This window comes from Cebus imitator, unplaced genomic scaffold (assembly GCF_001604975.1).
Source record: "Cebus imitator isolate Cc_AM_T3 unplaced genomic scaffold, Cebus_imitator-1.0 Scaffold312, whole genome shotgun sequence".
NCBI lineage: Eukaryota > Metazoa > Chordata > Mammalia > Primates > Cebidae > Cebus > Cebus imitator.
In genome coordinates, this window is record NW_016107627.1 from 580,990 (window position 1) to 607,201 (window position 26,212).

At 38.5% G+C, this 26,212-nt stretch overlaps 2 protein-coding genes across 2 annotated transcripts in view; one reads left to right on the plus strand and one right to left on the minus strand.

The window, feature by feature from the left end:
* The window catches only part of UBAC2 (UBA domain containing 2), a 180,049-nt gene that overhangs the window by 87,583 nt on the left and 66,254 nt on the right, over positions 1-26,212 (plus strand). Inside the window, exons 5-6 of the mRNA XM_017503552.1 lie at positions 21,791-21,914; positions 25,706-25,753. Of these exons, the coding sequence (XP_017359041.1) occupies positions 21,791-21,914; positions 25,706-25,753 (172 nt within the window). The remainder of the gene's footprint in view (positions 1-21,790; positions 21,915-25,705; positions 25,754-26,212) is intronic.
* Positions 3,194-16,996, minus strand: GPR183 (G protein-coupled receptor 183). Its single transcript, XM_037729603.1, is given in 3 exon segments — positions 3,194-3,860; positions 3,863-4,814; positions 16,186-16,996. Coding segments are annotated over 2 exon segments (1,068 nt in total). The 5' UTR covers positions 4,797-4,814; positions 16,186-16,996; the 3' UTR covers positions 3,194-3,726.

The window sequence follows — 26,212 nt, forward strand, 5'->3', positions numbered from 1 at the left end:
GCAGAGAAATTCAAGGGCTTAAGGGAAAAGGTGAACTGAATTCAAATGTGGTGATGGGAAGATGTCTAAGACACCAGAGGCCATAGGAAAGGTAGGAGTAGAGCTCAGGCTACAGGTGGAACCTCTTAGTCAGCAAGTTTCAGTGAGTGGTGGCATGAATGCTCCAAGTCAGGCCACAGGTTCTGGGGCCATAGAGTTTGGGGTTGAACTGACTCTGCCACACCATGTGTCCTTGCTGCTGTAGTTTCCTCATCAGCAAGATGGGGATGGAGTCCTACCATCTCCTAAGGTAGTAAGGATTAAGTAAGATGATGCCTGTAGAGGACTTTGAAAGTGGCACGTAGTCAATGATTAGCAAAGTCTTAATCGAACAGAATTTGGGGGCTGTCTTTTAAGCAATCCACTTTTCTGAGTTTAATGAAAACTTTCCATTGGCAGCAGTTCTGATGAGTACTCCTGTAGTCCTCCCTGGGTTCAGAAAAATGGCCTTGTCACCAGGTCACTTGTAATCCACATGCTTTTCATTTTCTCATTCTTTACCCAAATAACCAGTGAGCAAATATTTTTAGCTATGCAGAGAATAAGAAATTACAATGGGCTGAAAAGTGACCAAAATAGACCATTTTAAGGGCTAATTTAAGGTCAGTGTTTCCCCTTCTAAAATCGCATCTCACCTTGTACTCATTGGTAGGAGCCACTGACTGCCCTTGTCTCTTGAAAGACATTATTTCTGTATTTAGAAAGAAATTATTTCTATGTTTAGTTTTAAATTGCCTTGTCGGCTAATTAGCGCTCTCCGTTAATGTGTCTAATTTAAATTACAGGATCTTCAAGGGTATATGCTTTATATTGTGTAACTGTCTACAGTTACACACGTGCGCTAGCGTATGTAATTGAACATTTAGGATATTTCTTTTCATTGAGAATTAAGAACTTCACAGATATGTCAGTAGGGGCCTTAGCATCTTGTTAGTAATAGTACAAAACACACTATTCAGTTAAATAGATATCTGAGGACCTTCAGTGTGCCAGGTTCTGTGGCAATGCTGTGTCTATAACAGAAGAGGCACTTGCCCTCACCAAGCCCACAGCTTAACCAAGTTTATAATCTATACCTATTGTTGGGTTATTTGTCCTGTTTAAGGATTATGCAGTCTGCTAGCCTGTAATAAAGCAGTTGAGGCTTCCAACACCTTTTCAGTGGCCACATGATTGATTTGTCTTGTTTATGGCTATCATATGGAATTGGGGTTACATTCCTGATGCTGCCTTTAATTTATCAGGATGCCTCTTCTGAACTTAGGTTTCTTTGTAAAGTATAGGTCACACTGTATGCTCAACCTGTTTCACAGGATTGTAGAAAGGAAGATGTTATATAATGTATGGACCATTTTATGAATTATTGACCTCTTCACATATACATGATGCCATTTCTAAAACACCTGAGACTATTCTATTTGTACTGTACTCTCACTGAACAGTCAATGCATTTACACTGATCCAAACTAAATAGCTTTAATAAAGTCACCTTCTTTGTTCTGTAACAGAATATAACAATTATACAGCACTGCCCTGTTCTCCAAGTTGACCGCCTGGTTAGGGGAATGCCCCAGAAATAAATTTAAAGCTAACTAATAACAAGACAGTAAGAGGGTACCCACAGCCATGTATGAACTATGGCTTGGTGAGTGGCATGGGCAGCCTTTAAGGGGAGTGATTAGCTAAATTCTATTGGAGTACCAACTTTTAAGAAAACATTAGTTGGAGATAGGATTAGAGTTTACCTTTTTGGAAGTATGGTTACTGATCACTGGATGAAATCATTTATATAGATTTGTTGTATAGTGGAGGGAGGAGGCAGAATACTGCACAGATGAAAAAATGTATTCTATTGTCAGTTGTCAGAGGTATTTACTCTTGTTTGCAGGATCTTAAGAATTGACTCCATTAGCCCAGAGAGAACTCTTGCCTACCTAAGACAGTGAGTTGGCTCATACATCCCAGAAAGCGTCTCTACACCAATGTAGTCACAGAACCAGGGCTCCACACAGAGGCTCTGAAATGGAGGAAGCTCTCTTTTTGGTTTTCCTTTAGTAGTCTTCACAATGGTTCCTCTTTAGAGACCCAACTCAGATCTCTAAACCTAAGTGCTATCTTACATGAAATTTGTTGTTTTGCCCTTTCTTTTCCTTCACTTGGGAAAGTTCAGAGGTGGAGTGAAGGAAAGGCACTAAGATTTGGACTTTCATCCATGCGGTCTCACCTGTCTGCATAAGATGTTACAAAGACCAGTGCCTATCTTTGACAGTGGCTTTAAAGTCAGGTGGCTCTTTGTGAAATTAATGCAAATCTGAACATATTAGTAAATGGTATTGAGTCAACCATGAAGATTAATTTTCTTACAGAGTAAAAGTTGAGAATGAGTAAGACAGGAGCTTTAAAGAAAATATTCTCAGGATATAAAGTCCAATAAAAATTTCAAGCATAACAGAGTAGACCTCCTTTCTGTTAAAAAAAAAAAAAAAAATTAAAGTATGACTCAGAATTAACATTTTTTTTCTTTGTCTGCCATTGTAAAACTTGGCATCATTCCCAGCAGAGAATACTGTATTGGGGAAGTTTTGGGGATAAAACAAATTTGAATTGGCAGACCAGTTGACTACTTGGAAAGGTCATGCTATTTATACACAGATATTCATTTAAGCAAGTATATAATATTGTAAAGAGTCCTAAGAATGCTTAATTTTGTAAGTTTGCATTTTACTCTATCATATTTAAGCAAGTAGCTACTATATTTTTCCCTGCTCCTCACGTACCCCCCTCCTCTTACTCGTTAACTCAAACCATTGAAATACAGATGCAGGGTACTAACAACTTGGGGGAAGAAAAGAGAAACGATCCCCTAGCAATCCCAAGGAAACCAATCATATATGCTTGTCTTTTATTCTCAAGATGAATTTAGCAGGTAGACCCTCCTCTCAATAGGTAACTCCATATAGTCTTTTTCATATTGCTAAGCAGAGGTCCTTAAAGACTATGCTGGCATCTCCGGGAAAAGCTCAGTGCTTTTATTGTCTCAGTCATCACCATCGTGATTTATAATGTTGCAACTCATATCTATCTATTGCCAGTTATCTTTTCCCTGGAACTCCCACTGATAGTTGACAGTGAGCATTGAGGGACAGACTCATCATAACTTTGCAGCTTCCTGCTGTTTATTCCAAAAGAGTTATTTAACAAAGTTTTATGACTCAGAACAAAACAAAACAAAAAACTGGTGTTATTGAGGGAATTAAATCTAACATTGAGAGAAATATTGATTTAAGAAATATGTTACAAAAAAAGTATGTTACAGTATTAACATCTGGCAATATATAATCTATTCAGTCCTTTTTCTTTTGCCATTTGTTGGCAAGAAATATTAATAATTAATTTTTTATTAAAAAAACTTTTTACATTGAGAATTATGCAGATAACCTCCTTTTGGTATATTATTTCATTTACAAATAAAAATGAAGTATTTATTTTCATTTTTATTTTGCTTTTTGTTGTTTGCTTTATGTTGTTCTCTTGAGCTTACTTCTGAGTTGGAGATGGGAAAAGTGCCCAATGAAAGAAATATGAAGAATCCTAATTTAAAGCCAAACAATTAATTTGGTTTATAACAAAAGTCCGGCAAAGTTTGTTGTACAGTTTACTTCTCCATAAACCAAAATTTAATCCATTTCACTTTCCATTTGAAGACTTGGAATGTATCATCATCTGCGTTTCTGTCATTTCACGGGAGTTTTCTTCAGGAGCCGACTTCACAGCACTAGAAATCGATACACTGACTTGCCGTTTCAGCATCCTCATAACNTACATGCAAAGAAATAGATAAAAGGGTCCATGCAGCAATTGAAGTTCATCAGGCATACTGTAAAGTGCAGAGAAATCTGGAACGAATGTCTTTGGCTACACTCCAGGAAACTAGAGAAATGAAGCTTCTTAATCATATGTTGAATAATTGCAACATGGTAAGGTGTGAAACAGAGAACAAACACAACAATAATAAGAATAATTGTGTTGAGAGCCTTTTTGTTTACACCAGATTTCTCAGTGAGTGGGTTTTGTTTGGCAGTTTTAAAGAGTTTGCAGCAGATCTGAGAATAGCAGATGAGAATGATTATAAGTGGAAGTACATATCCTATGAAACATGCCCCAAGCAGAATCCAAGGAAGAGATTTTGTTTCTTCAAAGTTTGGATACTCCATGCATGTAATCCTTTCAGTTTCCTGCTTTGACATAGGATTGATGAGGAGTGGGAGTGTCTGAGCAAATACTAGAATCCAAACAAATATACACACGCCTTTTGCATGTTCAATCCTCTTTATCTTATTGTAACGTAGAGGGTGTACCACAGCAATGAAACGGTCAATACTCAGGCAAGTCATAAAGTTCACACCTGCATATGTGTTGATGTAAAACACTAGCGCAGTTATCCTACATAAGGCATCTCCAATTCTCCAGTCAAAGCCCATGGCATAATAGGCTATTCGTGTAGGCAAAGCAGTGGTAAAAAGTATATCAGAAATCACCAGGTTTGTTGAATAGAGGGTGGTGGAGTTGATTTTTTTTCTGTTTTGAACAATGACGACCAAGGCTAGTAAGTTTCCCACAAGCCCAATGATGAAGACAAGACTGTAATGCAGAGGCATTACTATCCTGGCCGTGCTGTGATGTGCATAGAGGTCACAGTCATTTCCCTGAGGAGTTGTAGAGAGCGTAGTGAAATTGTTAGCCATTTGTATATCCATTGGTGGTGGTCAGGGTGTCTAGAAAAAGCCAAGAAGGGTCATTTAAGTAAAAGCGTATATATTCAGTTTGATTACTCATTAGTTTAAAAAATTTTTAATAATGTATCAAAGCAATCCAAACTATCTTTTATATAAGTTTTAAATTTTCATGACTTGAAATTTTTAAAAATCTGTGATACATAATAATATGGTTACATATATGATAACAAAGAACAGAATAAAATTTATGCTTTTACTCTCACAGTTTGCTGACTTTGTCAAAGCTCTGGCAAAGGAAACAGAACCATATAAATAGGGCAAATGCATTTTTGCGACAGAAGGGAATGCACTAACTTTTTAGGCAGAAATTCCCCGTCCCTTTTCTGAATCATTGGTTAAGTAAAGCACACCACATTTCAGACAGGCGTTAAACTTTGCTTTTAAATTGAATTTCAGTTGGACCTTTTTTTTTTTTAACCAAATGCATATCACTGCCAGGAAATGAAATCAGTCACCACATTTATGTAGTGAAATATGAACTTACCACAGTGATCTGATTTGTGTTAACCTAAAAGTCTGAGAAATAAGCTTAGTCTATGTTAGGAACTGAAAGTTAAGATTTTCTTTTTAAAAAGAAGAAAAAGAAGAAGACCACAACAAACAAGATTAAAATAAAAAAAAAAAAAAAAAAAAAAGAAGAAGAAGAAAGATAAAATGAGAGAGAAAAAGACTTCAGTTACTTCAAGGGGAAATTATTCAATTTTAAAATTCTATCAATCTGCAAGTACTCCGTGGATGAATGCAATCTACACTTCTACATTTGACAGTAGCAAGCATCACACATTGTGTTTTGTTTCCTGCTTTATTCACTGAACATCTTCATGTCAGTGCAATCTACATCTTTGTCATATGTGTAGATTTTATATAAACATTTGATAGATATTCTACAGTCTTCCAGTATATTGATGCATAATTTGCTTAGCTACTCCCTTGATAAACTTTTGGATTCTTTCCAATTCTTTTCTTGTTATAAATAATGTTAAGACAGAAATTTCAAGTCCTAAATTGAAAAACGGAAAACTCCTGCAATAAAGCTCCATAGATGAGAGTAAACTTAAGAGCAGAGCATTAAATCCTGTGTAATTATTTTTAGAAGGAAAATAATTCCTCTAAAAGAACTGTGTGTACATAAATCTCATCTGGAAGTCACTAAAATTAAGAGGCACTTTCAATGTACCTAGTGATGTTGCTACTGTATGTTTAAGGAAAGAGACTATCCCTACCCTGATCAAAAACACTGTCTGCAAATCTGCTTCTCTCCCTGTGTATTAAATGAATTGGATCTCAGCTAACTTCATTCTAACAACCTTAAAACTGTGATGTTCATAGACACTTGAGGGTTATCAGAGGATTGTGGTCATGCTGTGTTAGAAGTATGCATTCTGTACAGTGTTGATAGGTTAATCATTATAACCTAAATGGAAATGTAACCTAAAGCAAAAGAGAGCAAAAATGGAAATAAACATTTTATTATCCAATGGGGAAAAAAGCAAAGAATGAGGAAGTGTAAAACGCAAGAGGGTAGGGATGTGTCATAACAAACTTAAATGGGTTGAGCTTGCCTATTACAGGTCAGAGACTATCAGTTTAGATTTTAAAGAAATCCAGCTGTATGCTGCTTAGAAGAGATTATAGCTCAAAATGATTGAGAAAGGTTGAAAATAAAGGCAAGGGAAAATACATGCTAGGCAAACCCCAACCAATAAAAAGGTAGAATGGCAATATTAACTTCAGAGAAAATAGAATTAAAGGCAAATTCAATATTAATAGGAATACAGAGAGTCACTACAGAGGTTAAAAAGAACAGTCTATAAAGAACATAAAAATAATCATGAAATTTGCATATAACAGCAAAATTTGACAGAATTTAAAGGAGAAATTGGCAAATCCACAACCATAATGGGAGATCTTAACACATTTCTATTATAATGTGTTAGATAAAAAAAGAGATTAAAGATTTAGGAGATTTACTCAACATGAATTAAAGCTAACAGAACTTGTACTGAAGACACATGAGTACATATGCAAATTCGGCCATGTGCTAGGTCACCAGAAGACTCAAAGCTTTCAGAAAATAATTATTTTCTGATCACATTGCTTGACTACAGTGCAGCTAAATTATAAACCAATGATAAAAAGATAAAGGATAAGTTTGGAAATGAAAACAACTCATGAGTTAAAGAAGAAATCACAATGGAAATTTTGTGTTGATGCATAATTTGCTTAGCTTCTCCCTTGATAAATTTTTGGATTCTTTCCAATTCTTTTCTTGTTATAAATAATGTTAAGACAGAAATTTCAAGTCCTAAATTGAAAAATGGAAAACTCCTATAATAAAGCTTCCTAGATGAGAGTAAACTTTGATAAAAGGAAGAGCAGAGCAGTAAATTCTGTGTTCTTCTAAAGAACTCATGGGTTAAAGAAGAAATCACAATGGAAATTTTAAAATGCTTTGAACTAAATGACAGAAGTACTACCTGTGAAAACTGTGGGATGCAGATAAGGCAATCTGAGGTAGATATAAAGCCTTGAATGCATTTATTTAAAAAAGAAAAGATTTAAAATAGATATGTTAAATATACAGTTGAAGAAGCAAGAAAAGAACGATTTGCCCAAAGCAAGTAGAAGAAAATAATTGAGATAATTGCAAAAATTAATGAAATAGAAAACAAAAGATAAATATCAATTTTATATTTTGCACAGGAAAAAAAATTGGAGTGGTTCTTAGACAATCATAGGGATTGCATTGTGAAATAAAAGTAGGAAAAGCTTTTTCCATTTAGTTGGGAAAGGCTTCGTGTAAGAAGCAGCTTTTCAGGAGCTAAGACTAGACACAGGAGAGGTGAAAATTCCAGGCAAGGCTTTCAGCTTTGGCATAGGCAACGAGAACTAAGTTCGGTGAAAAATGTTTTCTTCCAAAAATCTGAATGTATATTTTTGAGTATTTCTAAGCAGATTCATGGGAAATGACTTTAAAATACATGGCAGAAAAAAAAATACTACTGTAGAGTCTGCGAATCCTCCATATGAATAATTATTACTGTAGAAATTAGGAAAGTGACACTCAGGTAAGACTCAGAGAATAAGGTGCCATTGCTTGCCAGTTTGTATACAAATGCGCGTTTGACTGCATCACCAAATGAGATGCAGCATCTAGTAGAGCCAGAGATTGCAGAAGTTTCAGAACAAAGTTCAAAAATGTTTAACATAGTTTGCAAACAGTTCAAATATCCTTCATTAGGGGATTAAATATTTTATGGCATAGCCATGCAGTGGAATACAGTGCAGCTACTGAAAATGGCAACAAAGATGGCTGTTTCTTGACTGGGAATTATGTTAAGTGAGGAAAGCAGATTGTATATACAACACACTTTTTTGGGGAGTGGGGAAGCAAATACAAACACACACACGGATGTCTGCATAATTTTGTATGAGTAATTTTGGGGCTTTACCCATATATTCTAGATTTTTAACACTGAACATTTCATTCAAAATGTTCATTTCTGTTCAGTTTATTGACTGAACTGAATAAATAGGTAAAAAAATTTAATCAATGGAAAAACTTTTAGTTCAGCTCTTCTTGCAAAAACCTTGTTATCTGACATGCTGTTCAAAGTTTGCCCTTCAGTGTTCCTTTTTCAGATTTCTGCATTAACTTACTAGGTGCCTACCTTTGCATTGTGTCATCATAAAGAAACCTCGTAACAGCCCTGTGAGCTGAGCATTGCTACCCTTACCTACTTCCCAGGTGATGAAACTGGGGGTCCGAGGGGGTTAAAGGCCATGCCGGATCTTTCTCTCTGATGACCTGGCTTCAGGTTTCCTCCTCTTTTCAGTCCTTTGCACTGGCAGCAGTTTCATGCTGCCTTTAAAGACCTGTGAGCTTGTTGTTTGAAAGTGGTCTAGGCTCTAGGGGCCATCCTCACCTGTGATCACAACATATGCACAACATGGCCCAGCTGCTCTAGAGCAAAGAGACAACTCCTTCTAAGGGCAGGGGGTGCCCACTTCCAGGAGAGGTGCCTTCCCAAGTGGGAAGCCACTCGTGGCCATACATCATTGAGTCTCAAGGGGTAGCCTGTTGAGGGTCCTTACTGACCACCATTGTGCTGGAGGTGGCCAAAGGCATTTGCAGAATGTGAACATGTAAGTGGGATTGCTTGGAAATGATCTTAGGTAAAGGAAAATGCATGCTTTGGACATTTGGCTGTTTAGTAACCTCTTGGAGGATGATTCCATTAGGTAGCTCTGATATGTTAATACTCTAATAAAGTTAATACTTTAGTTCTTGCTTATATTTATCCTGTCATTAATGCAGTAGTTTCAGCCAATTTTATGATTTCCAAATTGAGAGGGAAATCCTTTCATATGCATGACTGTTGTTATCGCATTCTTATATCAGCCAGTCCCAATTTATTATAATCTTCCTCAGAGATATCACTTTTTATCTTCCTTTCATCATCTTAAGGATTCCCTTCTAAAACTTGAATTAAGTCCTTTCTTTTATTCAGCAGAAAAATGACTGTTAGTGCCTCCATGTGCTAGATCCTGGCAATACAGAAATGGTACCTTTTTGTATTAGAGGGTCTAGAACTCAAAGGTGAATTTATAGCGTTGAGCATGTGCTGTTATCTGAATGAAGTGTTCCTCAGGAGTCTTTCACATGCATAGCAGTATGTACATAGCAATATTCTGCTCACTTCTTGCATTACAGTGTACCAGTGTCAATATTTGGATAGTAACATTATCTTTTAATCATTTTCAGGTAGAAAAATTATTTATTCTTAAATATATTTTAAATATTTTACATTGTAATTATTATTAGGCAGCAGCTTCTGACATGTTATTTAAGATATGTATATATACAATGAGGTACACCAGAAAGTATTATCATTTATCATATTGCCTACAGAAAAGCCCAAAGAAATGTTTGTTCTAAGTCTTTTTTTCTTTAGAACACTAATATCAGAATTATAGCTTCCTCATAATGCTTTCTATTGAAAGGTGCACGTGGCCCCTCAGCTGTCCTTTGTGCTGCATACACTGAGGGACAGGAGTTGGGACGGAGCCTTTCCCTGGAGGGGATGGAGCCTTTCCCTTGAGGGCACAGGTCATGACGGGCCATAGGAAGCCTGGATCCTTATTCAGGTTTCATTTGTGGAACTGGGCTCTGGCAGCCTTCAGGGCTCCTCTGGCTCCTGCTGGAAGCCACCTGAAGCTGTCTATGCCATTCTCTTATTTTTTATTGCTAAACAAAGGAGACAATCCGTTTTGCCTCTGTCATGCAGTATTTGGTCTTTTTAACTTCACTGTTATCCTAACGTGTGTAAAACAGTAAGTTTCTTCCTTAGCAAAATATCTTCCAAAGTATTTTTACTTAGGCTTCGGGAAGTGAGCCTGTGTGTGTTTTTCTCTAGAATTTATTTCATTGCTAATAGAGTTGCTAACACTTCTTGAGATATTATCATCTCATATTTGCATAACCGGACATGTTGACATGAACTGATAGGTTCTTTCTAGCCACAAAAGGAAAAAAAAAAAAGCCCCCCCTGCCCAAAACTCATTTATTTAGCATCTAAGAAAATTGTCTAAGCTCTAATGTAGTTTGCACTCTGGAAATGTTTACCCTAGATACCAACTTGAAGGGCTTTGTGATTTTTCACAGAGGACATGTACCTTCTGTGATCCTAATTTACTTGCTCAAGTAATTAAAGTGTTTTCTCAGCCTTTAATTTGGACAGAAACAGAACAAAACCTATGCCATATTCAGGGATTTAGTTGGTGCTAAAATAATAGCTTTTGTTTTTTGCTGAAATGTCACCTTTGCCCCCTAATAGTCATTTATTTTAATAATCATCAACACCTTGAATGAAAAGGGGCTAACTTAGGAATTCTGTTTAAATGTAGCCACTAGCAATTACTAGAATGGGTCAAGTTGTGCTGAGATGATCATCAATTGGAGGTGACTTCTCTGTAGGTCAAATCTGCTCTAAGCCCAGCTTATACAGAGAGGTGACCTGAATCAAAGTGCCCACAGTGGATGTACCAAAGAGGAACTTCCAGAAGCTCACTTTCGAAAACAGCCAGGGGAGCCACCCAGGTGGGGCCACACAGATACTAAATATGTATGTATGTATATTGTTAAATGATGAGTGCTGTTTGAACTGATTCTTTCTCTGATACACTGTCCTTTGGCCACTTTGAGGAAAGGTTAAGACTGAGGAAACATTTCTGGAGCAGGGAGAAATAAAATCATTAGAAAAGAAGGGGAAGGTGAAAGCTCAGGGTTAATTGAAATTACAAGGATATGGTTCTACCGAGGAAATAAAGACAAGCACAGACGTATCAGGACGGCAGGCGCTGGGGCTGTTTCAGCTCCCTTGAGAATAAACCTGCTCCAGGGAAGAAAGAACTAATTCATTACTTCCTCCTCTGGTTACCTGGTTTTATAAGTATTTGGCAATTATTAGAAAATGCCTCCTTATTCAAACAGGGACATCTAAATTTGGCCCAGTGTCACACATACTGGGTCCTAGCATTCACCTAGTGATTTTCCTCACCTCCTTTTTAGTTGACTAAACAGCTGTCATCTGAGGTATTGTGGTGCCATTTGCCTGTAAAATGGACAGTGGGAAACGTGCATTCCTGGTGTGCAAGAGGAGCTTGTGCTGCTGTGGAGCTGTGACCAGCACAGTCACAGCCCTCCGTGCTTCACTGGTAGCCAGGTAGTCCACTCTATTAAATAATACACTGCTAACCAACTACCACAGTAGTCAGTACATGCCTCTGTGGCCTGGTTAACTCTTTGTACACTGTAAGGTGACTTTTTCCCAGCCAACTTTGATTCCTAAATTGATAGCTGTGTCTGTGTCCATGATTCATTGTTTGGAAGGAGATTGTTGTCCAAGATTCATTGTTTGAGATCGATATTCCCTATATCCTTTTAAAAAATCACGCATACCAGAGTGATGATAATCAGCATAGAATTGACTGTGGTCTCTCTGTTTGGGGACCTCCCCTGCCCCCTGGGGGACTTGCTTTCTGGCTTAATGGAGCATGACTAGCTGAGGGGCTTAGTCGGGACAGCCTTACTGAGGAGCTCTATGACTGGCCTGCCAACTCCATTGCATAGCCTAGATCAGACCAGCTCCCAATAGGTCTGCAACAGGCCATTCACAGGACCAAGTACAGAGAACTTCTTCAAGACAGAAAAAGACAGAGAAACTTCTTCAAGACAGAAAAAGTATTTAGCAGTCTGCCATTTCTTCTTTGTGCTTTATATGTGTCCTGAACCCAGTGGGCAGGCAGTGAAAACCCACTTCAGCTCCCTAGACGCATTCCTTGGAAATGATGGAATGGTGCATGAGCATGGGAATTCTTTCGTTGAACACCCACTTGCACATTTGGGGTTTCACATATTCCAGTTATTTTTCGTTCACCTTTCACTGGTCACTTATTCCCTGTGTGGCTTTTGGCAGCTTTAATATTGAAAAATATGGAAGTTATTGAAGATGAAGATGACATATTTTTAGAGAACTAAGAAACTAAGAATCCCACCACAATACTCATTTTAGTATTGAAAGTATAAGAAAGTATAAGAAAGATATTCTTTTAGTGTAAGAAATTTTAGCGTAAGAAAGATATTCTGTGTTTCTATCTGGCATGATTTGTAGGATCCAACATGTGGGAAAACTAACTGCATAATATAAAACGGCTCTTTATAATGAAGCTCCATGTCTTTATAATATTTCTTCTCTGAGTCCTGAATGTTTCTGGAAATAATGTGTACCTTTTCTCTTTCAAGTTCAAGGAGTTTCGATCTCGTTTTTGTCTCTATTATTGCATGGAAATTAGAGAGGAACTGGGTAAACCAAATTCCAGGTCAACTCAGTCATTCGCTCAGGGATCTTACTGGGGTGCCCATGGCACAGGGGTCATGAAGGCGTCCAGGACTCCATGTTCTCCCTCACCTGCTGCCTCTGGTCAGTGAGCAGTCCCTGTGCCTCAGCCTGTGCTCTGCCGCACATCCGTGTCTGTCTGCTTGTGTGCCATTCCCGCCGTTCTGCCCGCAGCCACTGCAGCAGCTTCCCACCAGGCTCTCAAACGAGGCCCATCCAACCCCAGGCAAACCACAGGCTCTGTGTCATGACTCACAAGTTCCTTCATGATCTGAGGCTCCATTCCTTCTTCAATGGGGTTGCTGGCCGGCTTCCCTCTGATCATGCCCTGGTTCCAGCCCTACAAAATCACTTGTAACCTTTGGGTGTTCCGTGTTCCCTAACAACTCTGCCCAATGACACTCTTCCCTCTGTCTGATGTCCCCCAGCCCCTGTTCTGTATCCTCAGCTTCTATTTTCCTTCGAGGCCTAGTTCCAAGTGTCCCACGTGCTTTCCTGTTCTCCATCTTCTGAAAGGCAGTGTGGGTGTATTTGTGAAGGCACTGTGCTCTGTCATAGTGTCTGTATCATTGATTTTCTTCCCTGCCTCCCATGTGCCTGTGAAGTACTCTGAGTGGGGACCCTGTGGTGTTAATTTCTTGTATCTCTAGGTAGTATGTAATTGATATTCAATAAATATCCCTTAGTTAAAGAATAGCAACATTCTAGCTTTCTTAGTCCTCAAAGAAAGGTTCTTTATTACACTCTTTGATGAATAATAATCACAAAAATTGCTAAGCACAGATTGTGTTCCAGCTACTGCCCTGGGCACTCTAATTAATGTGTTTCCTCATTGAATCCTCTCAGAACTTTCACAAGTCCATTTACAGATGGTGAAATGGAGGCACCAGGGCACTTTAGTGACTAAAGACCTAGCTGTTAAGTGTTAGGATTCAGAACCAGGCAGTTTGGCTTAAGAAGTCGCATTCAGTACAGTACATTTTATCTCTAGCTCCTATTTCCAACATGATCTGATATTATGGGTAGAGAACAAGTAAAATAGGAAGGCATCTCAAAACTTTAACGTACACTAACTCATGCTATCTGAGCAAGAGAGACTAGGAGAGCTGTGGGAAGGGAAGGGAATGGGCGCAGGGGAGAAGAGATGTTGATTCAAATGAAGGAGTTTATTAATTTATGTGTAGCATATTTTAAAGTAAGTAAAGGTTTTATAAATGGATTTAGATTTTACTATTTTAAAAATATTTAATAATAAAACAATTAGACTGAAATTTCAATTGAAAAATAGATGGTGAATATCTAGAAGAGGCTTTTATGCTGTTAATTGAATTTTTAAACTACTTTTCAGATATTTGCAGAGATTTAACAAAATATTTGTATTCTTCTCTTTGGGCTTCCAAAACACCACAGGAATCTGTGTTACTTTCACAGCTTTCAGAGAATTCTCACATGTGTTATCTCATTTATATGATGCCCAGACTTCTTGGGAAGGTGATCAACTCCCCAGACCGGAGGATATCACGCATCCTCCACACAGGCCACGTTCCAGGGCTGCCTCCCGACTCTAACAGGCCTTAACCATAGCAGAGAAAAAGTATCCCTGTAAATGCCTTTATTAGGTGGGAAGCTCCTTTAAATGTAAGCTTCTTAAGGATGAAGACTTGATCTCATCCAACATTTTATCCTATAGAATGCTACAGAACCAACCTACAGTAAGTATCTAGTAAATATCTATAGAATAAGTAAATAAATAAAGTCATATAGCAACCTGAGTTAATATTTATTCCATTAAGTGACTGGTCATGGTACTAATAATCTCTAGGAAGCCAGATAAAGGTAATTTATGCAAGAGATCATCACCATTGTCACTGACGTGATACATAAACATGTGAGTGAATACTTTGTGGAGCAGCGTATTCTTTGCAGTTTTAGTCCAAAAAGTACAGTGAACCCCTAGAGAGAAAACATGCTAAAATACAAGAAATGTGGAGTCCCACCAGTAAGCACAGTTAGATGTGTGATCATCCATAGACAAAGGGCCTTTATTTATTTATTTAGACAGAGTCTCACTGTGTTGCCCAGGCTGGAGTGCAATGGTGCAATCTTGGCTAACTGCAATCTCCATCTCCCAGGTTCGAGAGATTCTTCTGTCTCAGCCTCTCGAGTAGCTGGGATTATAGGCGAGTGCCATCATGCCTGGCTAATTTTTATATTTTTAGTAGAGATGGGGTTTCACCATGTTTGGCAGGCTGGTCTCGAACTCCTGACCTCAGGTGATTCTCCCGCCTCAGCTCAAAGTGCTGGAATTACAGGCGTGAGCCACTGCGCCCGGCCAGATTCAGGGTCTTTATGTAAAATATCTATAACATATCTGTTGGATTCACCCTCTGGTACATTAGTGGCCAGAGAAATGGGAGAGGAATGATAAGAGACAGTTTTTTAACACTTATAATGAGAGGCAATATTGGTAGGACTTGGCAATTATAATACTCCCCATTTTACAGGTAAAGCAGCTGAAGCCAGAGATATCAGGTAACTTGTATGAGGACTACCCAGCTTGTAAATTACATTTGAGCCTGATTTCAGAGCCCTTGTTCTTACTACACTACATTGTACTCAGAGTGACACTAAAAAAACCAAAATACTAAACCCCCCCAATACACACACACAAATACACACATGCACAACCCTCACCACCCTTTAAAGGAAGTCTCTTCACAGCTTCTATTTTGCCAAGAGTTTCTGTGTGTACCAACATTCCCAACCTGGACATAAATATTGCCAAATCACTGCACAAAATTCATTGTGATTTCTTCCCCAGGCACATGGAACTTCTAGAAAAGATATGTTTAGTCTTATTTGCAGACTTTTTTTTTTCACTTATCTAATTAGTAGGACTTAGCATTTAAAAAGCAAAGATTGGTACTCTTTGGTGGTGGGAGAATAAATTGGTAAAATGTTTTTGTAAACTAAAAAGTACCATTTTATATCTAAAGCTTTAGAAAACATACTCTTTTTCCTAGGAATTCTACCACTGAGATTCTATCCTGAGAAATATCTAATAATTCCTGTAGTGTAGGAATACTCTATATTAAAATAACTTTGTTCCTTTTCCTTCATATTAAGTTACCCTAAAATATTGGCATTATTTGCATATTTTTGCTTGATATTGTTTTTTGTCATTGTGAGTTTACACAGAAGTACACAAAGTAATCTCTATTTTTTAACAAAGATATTGCTGGTGGGACCTATCACTTTCACTCAGCTTTATAAGAACTAACTAGACCTACCAGTCAGCAGAGACTGTAAACTTATCAGTATAATATTTGTTAGAAGTGATGATAGCTTATTCTTAAATAGATTCTTTTCCTTTTTACCTTTTACCTTAAAATTAGGCTTTTCAAGTTTTTCTTTAAAAAATTTGTTGAAAGAGCAAAAGATCTAGTACTTACGTATCAGTGACTCGTTTTGGTCTCTGTGTAGTCGCTGTCAGTACTTGTCCAAACTGAAGTAAGTTAACCGTGGCATGTTGTTTTAAGAGTGGCTAGGCAGACATCCTTTTATGGTGGTGACTTTTTTTTCTGTCACCCTGTGACTGAGCATGTAATGAGCAGTTAGCCTCGTGTAAGTGTGTGCACTTTTTTTAAATGGGAAGTGAAATTTTTATAGTGATAAAAAAAAATGACTATCCAAAAGCCCCTTGGAATTTATGAATTGTTGATATATGTGGAACTTTATAAATTTTTCTGTAAAGGTTTAAGTATCAAAAATTGTTTGAAAGAGACTGAAGCAATAAACCTTAACCCTAAAAATGGACCATAGTTACTGATGATTTTATATTGACATTCTAGGTAAAAGTATGGATTTTTAAATGTTTTAAGGAAAACAGTGCCAACGGTGACAGTGCTTTTTACCTGGAAACTTGCTATCAGGAAGTAGTTTATGCATTCCGCCTTAATCCACAGCTTATGGGAAAGAAACAGGTTTCTGTGGTCTGGGGAAGAATGGCAGTCCAGGATGTGGAGTGGACAGGATTAGTCGCCATTTTCAGTCAAGAGGCTGCCTGAGTCAGTGACTATGTGAGCATATGAATAACAGGGGAACAGTTGAAGGGAGGCCCATTATAGTTAAAATCCAGCCTCTTCAGTGCAGGATGAAAGAGACGTTTGCCTTTCACCCTATAGTTTTAGTTGACTCAGTTTAATCAGCGTAACGTATCTGTCAAAATGCAGTTTATTTGTAGGCTAAATTACCAAATATGTAGCGCTCAGATCAGGATAGGTGATGTTTACATTTAGCCAGGACTGATCTGGCCATTCCCAGCCAGTTCTGGGTGCTGCATTTTACAAAAGGCATAGATGAGGTAGATTGCACCTGTGGCAGTGAGGAGCCTGGATAGCAGCTTTTAGGAGAACTGATTAAATAAGCTGGGGATGTGTAGGCTTTGCAGTCATAGGGTCATTATCCTCATGTGTGTGTAAACTGTCATAGAGAAGTGTTTAAATTGCTTATGTCAGTCTTCCTAACTCCAGAGAAGAGCAGGAGGGCCAGTAAGAAGTTACTGGAGATAGTTTTCAGATCAAAACTAAATGACAGTCATTCCTAAAAGTTGGGATTATTTTTAAAAATGGAGTATGCTGTTTCTTATCTAGATGCTTGTGTAAACTTGATGATGATTTTGAGGGATGATGTGGACAGAATTGAATCATTTGGTAGGAATATGTAACTCTGTGACCTCAGAGGCCTTTCTGCTTCAGGTTTCTGTAAAAATAGTCAAGTAGCTTTCGCCTCCTACATATGTCGTTAGGTTCTTCTAACCTTTCAAGTCCTGAGAGTACAGAGGAACATTTTGTTGTTGTTGTTGTTGTTGTTTGTTTTTTGTTTGAGACAGGAGCCTCACTCTGTTGCCCAGGCAAGAGCGCAGTGGCACGATCTTGGCTCACTGCAGCCTCCTGGGCTTAAGTGATCCTCCCACCTCAGCCTCCTGAGTAGCTGGGACTATAGGCACACACCACCACGCCCACCTAATTTTTGTACTTTTGTGGAAAAAAGGTTTCATTATGTTGCCTAGGCTGGTCTTGAACCCCTGAGCTCAAGCCATCTACCTGCCTTGGCTTCCCAAAGTTGCTAGGATTACAGGTGTGAGCCACCGTGTCAAGCGACCTTTTCTATAGAAGTGAAGTGGACATTTGCAACCTGAACAAGGTGTCTTTGTTGTTTTATTTTTTCTATTGAGTGCAATCATGAATATATAGCAGTAGATGCTTAGTAAATATTAGTGATATCAAAGGATGAATGAGCAGTGGCTCACACCTGTAATCCCAGCAACTCAGAAGGCTGAGGCAGGAGGATAGCCTGATGCCAGGAGTCTGAGACCAGTGTGGGCAACACAGTGAGACCCTGTCTCTAAAAAAAAGTTTAAAAATTAGCCAGGTGTGGTGGTACACATCTGTAATGCCAGTTTACTCTAGAGGCTGAGGTGGGAAGATTGCTTGAGCCTAGGAATTTGAGGCCACAGTGAGCCGTGATTACACCACTTCACTCTACTCCAGCCTGGGTGACAGACAGATAACCCTGTCTCAAAAAAAAACACAAAAAACAAACAAACAAACAAACAAAAACAGAAAAAAAGAAAGGATGGCTGAAATGTTTATAATTTGCTTTCTTTTTTTAACTTCCTTTTTTTTTCTGTACTAACCAGCCTCATCTGTTTAAGTCAGAAAGGGCTTCCAGAAGGTAGCTCTTCACAGTATGAAAAAGTATAGAGAACAGATGTTTTCATAAAATAAGGAAAAGAAAAAGACTGGTCAGTGACTAATAACATTATGGTATTTTGTGAAGTCTGTGTGTATAGAAATAGCAATGGAAAATTTCTCCAGAACAGCCCATATAATTTTGGTCTGAAATGTGTAAATGTGGCCTAGTATTTAGTCATCATTTAAGAATACATAGTGATTAATAATTTTTAAGGAATTTTTAAATGTCTGTTGGTATGTGAAATATAAACTGTGGTCATTAAAATTTCTGCCAGTGTTTTTTTAGTTTACATTGAAATGTAACCTCAAACAAGAACTCTGCTTTAGGTTTTTTAGTTATAACATCACTATTTGCACTTGATTATTAAATGTAAACAGAAGAACTTCTGTGAATTAAGCACCTCAAAGGATATGTTCTGTGGTAAGAGACCTTCAGTGCAATTGGCTACCCAAATAGGGTTTTATAATCACCAAGAGACCAGCAGGCCATATTTTGAGCTGCATATGAAACCATATGTTTTAATCCCATTAAAAATGATAAAAAGGAAGGGGACTTTTTAAAACAAAAGGCGAGTTAAGTTCTGCTGTATGGTTTTGCTGTTTTAAAGGAAAATTCATTTCTTCTGCAAATACTTACTGAAACCTACTTTATGCCAGGCACAGTTCTAGACAGTGGGGATAAAACAGCAAACAAAACAGACCAAAATCCCTGTCTGTGTGAAGCTTCCATTCTGTTTTTGAGATAGACAATAGACAAGTCAGGCAGTGCTGAGAAGGTTATAAGTGCTGTGGGGGAAGAGTCTGGAAGAGAGTAGAGAATACAGAGGGGGAAGGCTGTGAGGGCGGGAGGTGCAGGTTAAATTGGTCAGTCAGGGAGGGCTTCTCTGAGAAGGTGCTGTCTTGTGGAGCACAGGGTCAGGATGGGGATGAGACACAGGGCCTAGGACGTCTTTGTCATGACTGTAGGTGGGGAGGTGTTGGAGGATTTATGCCCAGGAGCGACTAACTCATACTTTTCCATGAAAAGAAGGCCTAACTATTTTAATCAATTGTGTTTGGTTTTAGAATTGGATAAAAGCAATTCTTTTGTATAGTGTTTAAAAACTGCTTTGTTAATTTTTTAAAAAATCCAACCAATACTGAATATGGATCATGTATAAGAATGCCTGTTAGGCAAAGCTAGATAAAATATGATGCTTTCTCTCAGAATTAATAATCTAATGGGAGGTTTTTGAGAATGCTATATTGTTAATTCAAATGTGAGTCATACAGTTGTTCTAGAATAAGGATTATTTTGTTGCCCCAAATGTAGTGAGCTCCTGAACTGTGCCAAGCACTGTGCCAGGTGCTAGGAGAACCAGCACTGCCTCTTCTTCCCTACACTGAGGTGCTTAGCCTGGGAGGAAGGCCTGATAATCGAGGAATTCTAGGCTGGGCAAGTGGGGGTAGGAGCCCACTGTGCCATCCACCTCCTTCTGCTACCCAGTCCCTGCCATCCTTCTCACTGGACAGCCAGCCAGGTGTATCTGGCATCTCTTTGTCCCCAGTCCTGACACAGTACCTGCGTACTAAGTAAGGTACACTTAGGCCTTACTGGCTGCAGTTCTAGCATTTGCTGCTTTTGTGTTGATAGCTGTTGATGGGGCTGCCATTTATCACGTTTGTTTTGTGTGTGTTATATTTTGATTTGGTTTTGTTTTTAATAATAGAATTGAGAGGACAGTGTATTTTAAAAAATAAGATAGTCTCTGTCAATGATGAGAAATTGCACAAGAGGCCAGGAGGGTCCTTCCTATGTTTCCACAAAAATGGCACTGAGGACAGTTCTTTGTAGAAGTGAAACATATTTTTTGCATTTTTCTTGTGATAATGAAATAATTCTTTTTTTCTGGTACCATTTCCCCAAAACTGGGAAAATAAAACATAGACTAAGTAATTAAGCCAAGTGTTTAATGAAAAATGGGTGCAAGTATGTGCCCAAAGCACTCTACTCATTCATATTACCTGCCCAGCACTTGTAGGATGTAAGACTTCAGCTCTGTAATGAGTTCCTTGAGATCAGGGACTGCTTCTTTCTCTTGGATATAGTTGTAGCTCCTGAGCTGGGCATTCTCCCTTGACATCATCAGCATACATTTGATTCACTGATTCATTGAAATGGTGAAACTGACAGCTTGGGGGCCATAAGGAGAGCCACCAGCTACCAGGAAGAGTCAGAGAAGTCTTATGGGAATTGCTGAGCAGTGTTGCACAAGCTGAATTTCCTAGGCAGGAAAGTGGAAAGCAGAACCTATGTCAGTGGAGAGTCTAAGCAGCCAGTATGTTCAGAGAGCAGCTGTGTGCATGTGTGAGAGGGCCTTGTGTGTGATGAGCCAGATGAGCGGAGGCAGAGAGGAGGACAGTGGTGGCAATCTGCAGTGATAAGAGCGAACTGGGGAGCTTTGCCATCTCATCCTTATGAAGCATTTTATCTTTGGATACTGGAGCCCATGGAAGGAAGGGTTTTTAAGCAAGAGAGTGATGTGATCAGAGTTGTGTTTTAGGAAGAGAAAAACAATGGTAAGAGATGGATTAGAGAGAAGCAAGACTGTAAGTAGAAAGACACCTAAGACTTTTGAATATGTCAAGGTGAAGATGGCAAATTGATGTTCAGAACCAGGATGAGGGGTGGGCAGATAGTTTTAGGTCTCACTTCATTTTCTTGGCCCAAGCCATAGAAAGGATTGAGATTGTCTGAGGAGATGATAGAACAAGAAGAAAAGGCTATAAGGGAACCGTGGAGAAGCCAGTTGTGTAAGAAATCATTGGACAACGACTGGGTTTCAGACAAAGGGAGGGAGGAAGGAGTGTGAGGAAAGGAGGGCCAGAGGTGAACCGTGCCAGTGCCATGGCAACAGATCACTAGACAGGGCCTGAGAGGGGGGCTTTTGGATTTGACCGTGAAGAATTCTAATGTTTGCTGCTTTTGGTTTGTCTCATTTCTCTCATTTGGTTTTAGTCATACCTAGGAAGAAAATATAGCCTCCACTTTTCTCACAATTAATTAGTAGGTGCTGAACCACTCCTTTGCAGTGGTTTTGGGAGAGTCAATAAGGATAGAATGATTAGAGTTTTCATAAAGTGTTCCATAAGTACAGACTATTTTGGACATGATGTGTATTTGAAAATCAACTTGTATGTCTTAAGACCATGCTTTCAGACTGAAATAAAATTATAAGCAGTGTTATATCAAAAATACATCTGCCATTGGTGTTTAAAATTCACTATTATAGTGTGTTTTTTTTTTTATTTGTTTGCATAGCCTGGCACCTGTGTTTGCGCTGTTTGTACCATTTTACTGCTCCATACCGAGAGTCCAAGTGGCACAAATTCTGGGCCCGTTGTCCATCACAAACAAGACGTTGATTTATATATTGGGACTACAGGTACAGTATGCGTTTTTATGTTCACTTCACTTTAACCAGATCTGGTTTTTTTTTTTTTTTTTTTCATCTTTTTTTTTTTTTTTTTTTTTTTTTTTTTTTTTTTTTTTTTTCATCTTTTTCTCATTTGATCTCCTTGAAAACAATGGTTTTTCTTCCCCCATAATCTTGGCTTCATGATCTATATCAAATGTTTAAAGGAAGTGTTACAGAACAAGAACATTGAGGTATAGAAGGTACTAGAATACTTTCATAGCCTTTAGAAATCTGATAAGAGCTTTCACCAAAATTTGTATCTGTGGAAAATATTTTCATTTCATTGTACAATTGCATGTGAATACTTTCTAACAATCATAGTATGAGGTGGAAACAAGTGAGAACTAAAAAAGTAGAAAGTAGAAAATCAGTGTCAAAATTAATTTATCGAATATGGTGTCACAAATAAAGCTCTGAAGAAGAAACTCAGTGTGCTCTACCAAGCCAGGCTTTGGAGTTTTCAAGAAGCATTGTCAGCTTCATTATTTCCATGTTTGTGTAGCCATGATGGTAGTGTCACCATTTGCTACATGGTTTGCTGTTAAGACCATTAGAGTACTATTGTCTAGCTTAAATTTGAAAAGCTTATCTTTGCCAATCTAGCAAATGTTAATTGCTCCCTACTGGGCTCCAGGCCTGTGGTAGGAGAATGATTTTTCAGTTTTCTGTCGTACTACTTGTCACTTTTCTTTTACTCTCATGGCTTTTGATGTCGTTTTATTCTACAGCTTCCTGTGTCACCGTGTGTCGCTTGGCCTTTTGATCCACTGATTAATACTCATAACATTCCTTATCCCACGCACATCTAACCGGATACTAGTGTCGCTTCAGAATGCCTTCCTCCCTCCCCTTTTAACCTTTAGCATTTCCTCTCACTTCTCCAGTCTGCTGTCATGTGTTATCAATGGCTCATCTGGGGCGGGTGTTTTCTTACCACTTTTACAACCGTTTCTCATGAAATCTGTTTATTCTCTGTCTCTCAACCCCCGTACCATTACACGCCCCCTTATCCTACCTGATATCCGTGTAACCAAATAGCCCATTTCTGCACTTGATTCTTATAAGTAGGATTCGCTATAGCAGATTTAATATTTTTAAAGCTGTTAAAACAGAGGCCATGTGGAATGCGAAGAGTACTCCAGACCTCACTCAGGAGACCCAAGTTCTAGTCCTAGCATGGCTCTCGCCAGCCATGAGACTTGGGTAAAGTCATGGGACCCCTCTGAGCCTCACGTTGGCTGTATAGTTCTTCCAACTCTAAAGCTATGCCAAATCTTTGAGAATGAAAACACTGTTTTATTAATTGTGCGGTAGTAATTCAGTGTGACATTGTGGAAAGTTTTTGGAGCCAAGTGGACTTCGGTTTATGTGACTTGGTCTGGTAATGATTTGTTTTGTCACTTACCTTTCCTGAACCCCCATTTCCCCATCTGTCATGTGGGGATGATAATATCTACCTTATAGAGTATTTCAAGGTAGTGTGTTTAGTGTAGTCTGAACAGATAATAAGACGTAAGTCAACTGGTTACTATTATTAATTAACAATTTTTGTCTCTATACCTACCACTGTTTATTTTTTGAGATTTCTTGGTTTTTTTTTTTGTTTGGCATAAAGCAAAATAAGTAGTGTGTTTAATCTCTTAGGGAAAGGGGATCCTAGTTGGATGAAGAAGCACAGCATGGCCTTTGTCACAGGGCCATTGTAGTAGGTTGGTGCAAAAGTATTTGCTGTTTTTGCCACTAAAGTAAGGCAAAAACCGCAATTACTTTTTCACCAACCTAATCTCTAATGCAGTTTCCGCAGTGTTACACAGCTCACCATGAGGGATCCCCCTTAGCTCTGCCAAAAGCAGAAAGGTAGATGCAGCTACCACAGATAGTTTTTCCAAATAATATAAATGTCCAATATTTTTGTATTATTTCCAGTAACTTTGTGAGGGAGAAGTTGAGATCAGAAAGTAGAGGCAAAGATGCCTCATTGGTTCCTTGATAATATCTAGGTCCTTAGCATGAATGGCATTCAGGGTTCTTCTTGCCTGTCTGGTGTCAACTCCTACCTGTGCCCACCTTGAAGGAGTGTGACTGAACTCCTTATTGCTAAAGTGTCTGTTCTCTGCCTACCTCCCTCCCCTCCAAGCCTTTACATGTGTTTCTGTGCCTTTTTCTCTTCCCACTACAACCAGGGACATTGTTGAATGAATGAATGAAGACTTGAATCATAATTGGAAGACCAAAACTCTTGTTAAGGCTCATTTAAGTATCCAGTGGCTCGAGAGCCCATAACATCATAGCCCATTGCACAGCGCATGATGTTATGGGCTATGATGTTATGGGCTATGCACTGTGCAATGGGCTATGATGTTATGGGCTCTCAAGCTGTCCGATACTTAAATCAGTGTCACCCACTGGGTGAGATGTAGTGTAGCCCCTGTCCTCAAGGAGCCCGGCCATGAGAAAACACACAGACACTGTCAAGACATAAGCAGACACACTGGGGACCACACAAGCAGTGAAGACTTCAGAGCCCAGAGGAAATTATTTTTTTACTGACAAAATGATATGCTCTTTTTACTTGCATATGAGACGTGGAAGAGTGGAGAGCACGGCTGTGGAGCCAGTCCTCCTGGATATACTCCAGCCCACCACCTGCTAGCTGTTGACCTGCAGCAAATTGTTTAACCATTTGGTTTTACTGCAGTGCCTTGAGAGCGATGCCTGACACATAGAAAGTGTTAGCTAGTCTGTTGTTCCTTCTATTTTTAGAAGAAAACTACAGCAGAATATTTGTCTACATGGTTCTCATCCTTATCATTCAGAGTCATTTGCACTGAACAGGATCCGTGCCAGATCAAAGGATCAGATTGAAAGTTGCAGCCAGTGCACATTTCTAAGTAAGCCTGTCACTAGAGCAAAGCTTGCCAGCCTCTTTTTTATCTGAGTGTGTCAACTCTTACCTTTTGTGTCTATCTTCTTTCTGTTTGTCCTTGGTAAGTGTGCAGAACTTTGAAGTTTTCATCTAGCACAATGTCAGCAGTGAACTTGGGCTGTCCTGCCTGAGTATCCTGCCTTTTTCTCCACAATAAGCAGTAAACCCCCAATCTGAAATTCTAAACATTAACCAACAACAACCCACACATCATGTATTTGGTGCAGGAACACTTTCAGAGGCATTATAATAATTATTATTATTTTTTAACCCCAAGCACAACTCTAAGGTATAAACGATTTGGAAAACAAAAGGAAAGATTTCATGAAATCTAATTCTAATTACTTTTGCCATTAATTAACTTTGTTATGTTATTTAGTTTGCTCTTCCTTGGGTGAGCTAGAATGAGAATATCAACACTTGAGAAAGTTACTATTGGACATGCTAGGCTAAGGAGGCTGGCGGGGTTCTTCTCATCTAAATTTAGGGTAACAATTTAAGAAATTAAAATGAGAAAGTTACTTACATAAATATCATGTCATTGCCAAGTGTGGGATGGTGATTACCTGTTTTGTATGTTGTTAATTCTGATAATTTCTTTACATGTAGTATTTTACTTTAAGTCAATTAAAGTTTGAAAATAACATCACACTTGAGTTTCACTTACAAGTAACAGAATTGATGTTTAATTTTCCATTTGCTTATCTGTATTATGGCATATATAATTAATACTTTATATAAATTGTCATAATTGTAGTTATGTAAAAATAAGTATGCTGTGACTGGCAGTTGAATTTTATTTTCAATTGCCTTTTTTTTTTTCCTTTTATAGCTTTTCACCTCTGGTTCCTACATCTGGATTGTAGCCATAAGTGGACTTGTAAGTGTGACAAACCTTTACAGCCAATTCTTTCTCTCTCCTATAAAAAAATTAGGAAAATTGTCCTATTGAGACTGTGAGTCAGTATTCAGCTGTCTCAACATTCTTTTAACCATAGCAGGTCTGACTTGATGCTACTTCTGTAGTGATTAAAAAGGGCCAGTCACATGGAAAACTGAGACAAGGGAGTCCAGTTTGTGTTTTCAAGGTAATTTTGATGAAAGTTTTAGCTAGATTTTTTTTGTCAGTGTCGTTTTTTATATCATAGGAAAAAAAGGCTGAAAATGAAGAAGTTGGACTTACTAAAAATAAGGAGAGGTGTTCTGGTCGTTTTGTAAAAAGACATTGTCACGTGAGGGAAAATAATAATGCCAACTGGAAAGTCAGGTGGGTTGGACCTGACTGAAGACTCATCATGGAAGAAGGGGATGAACAAAGCACTCTCAGCCTGTGTGCTGG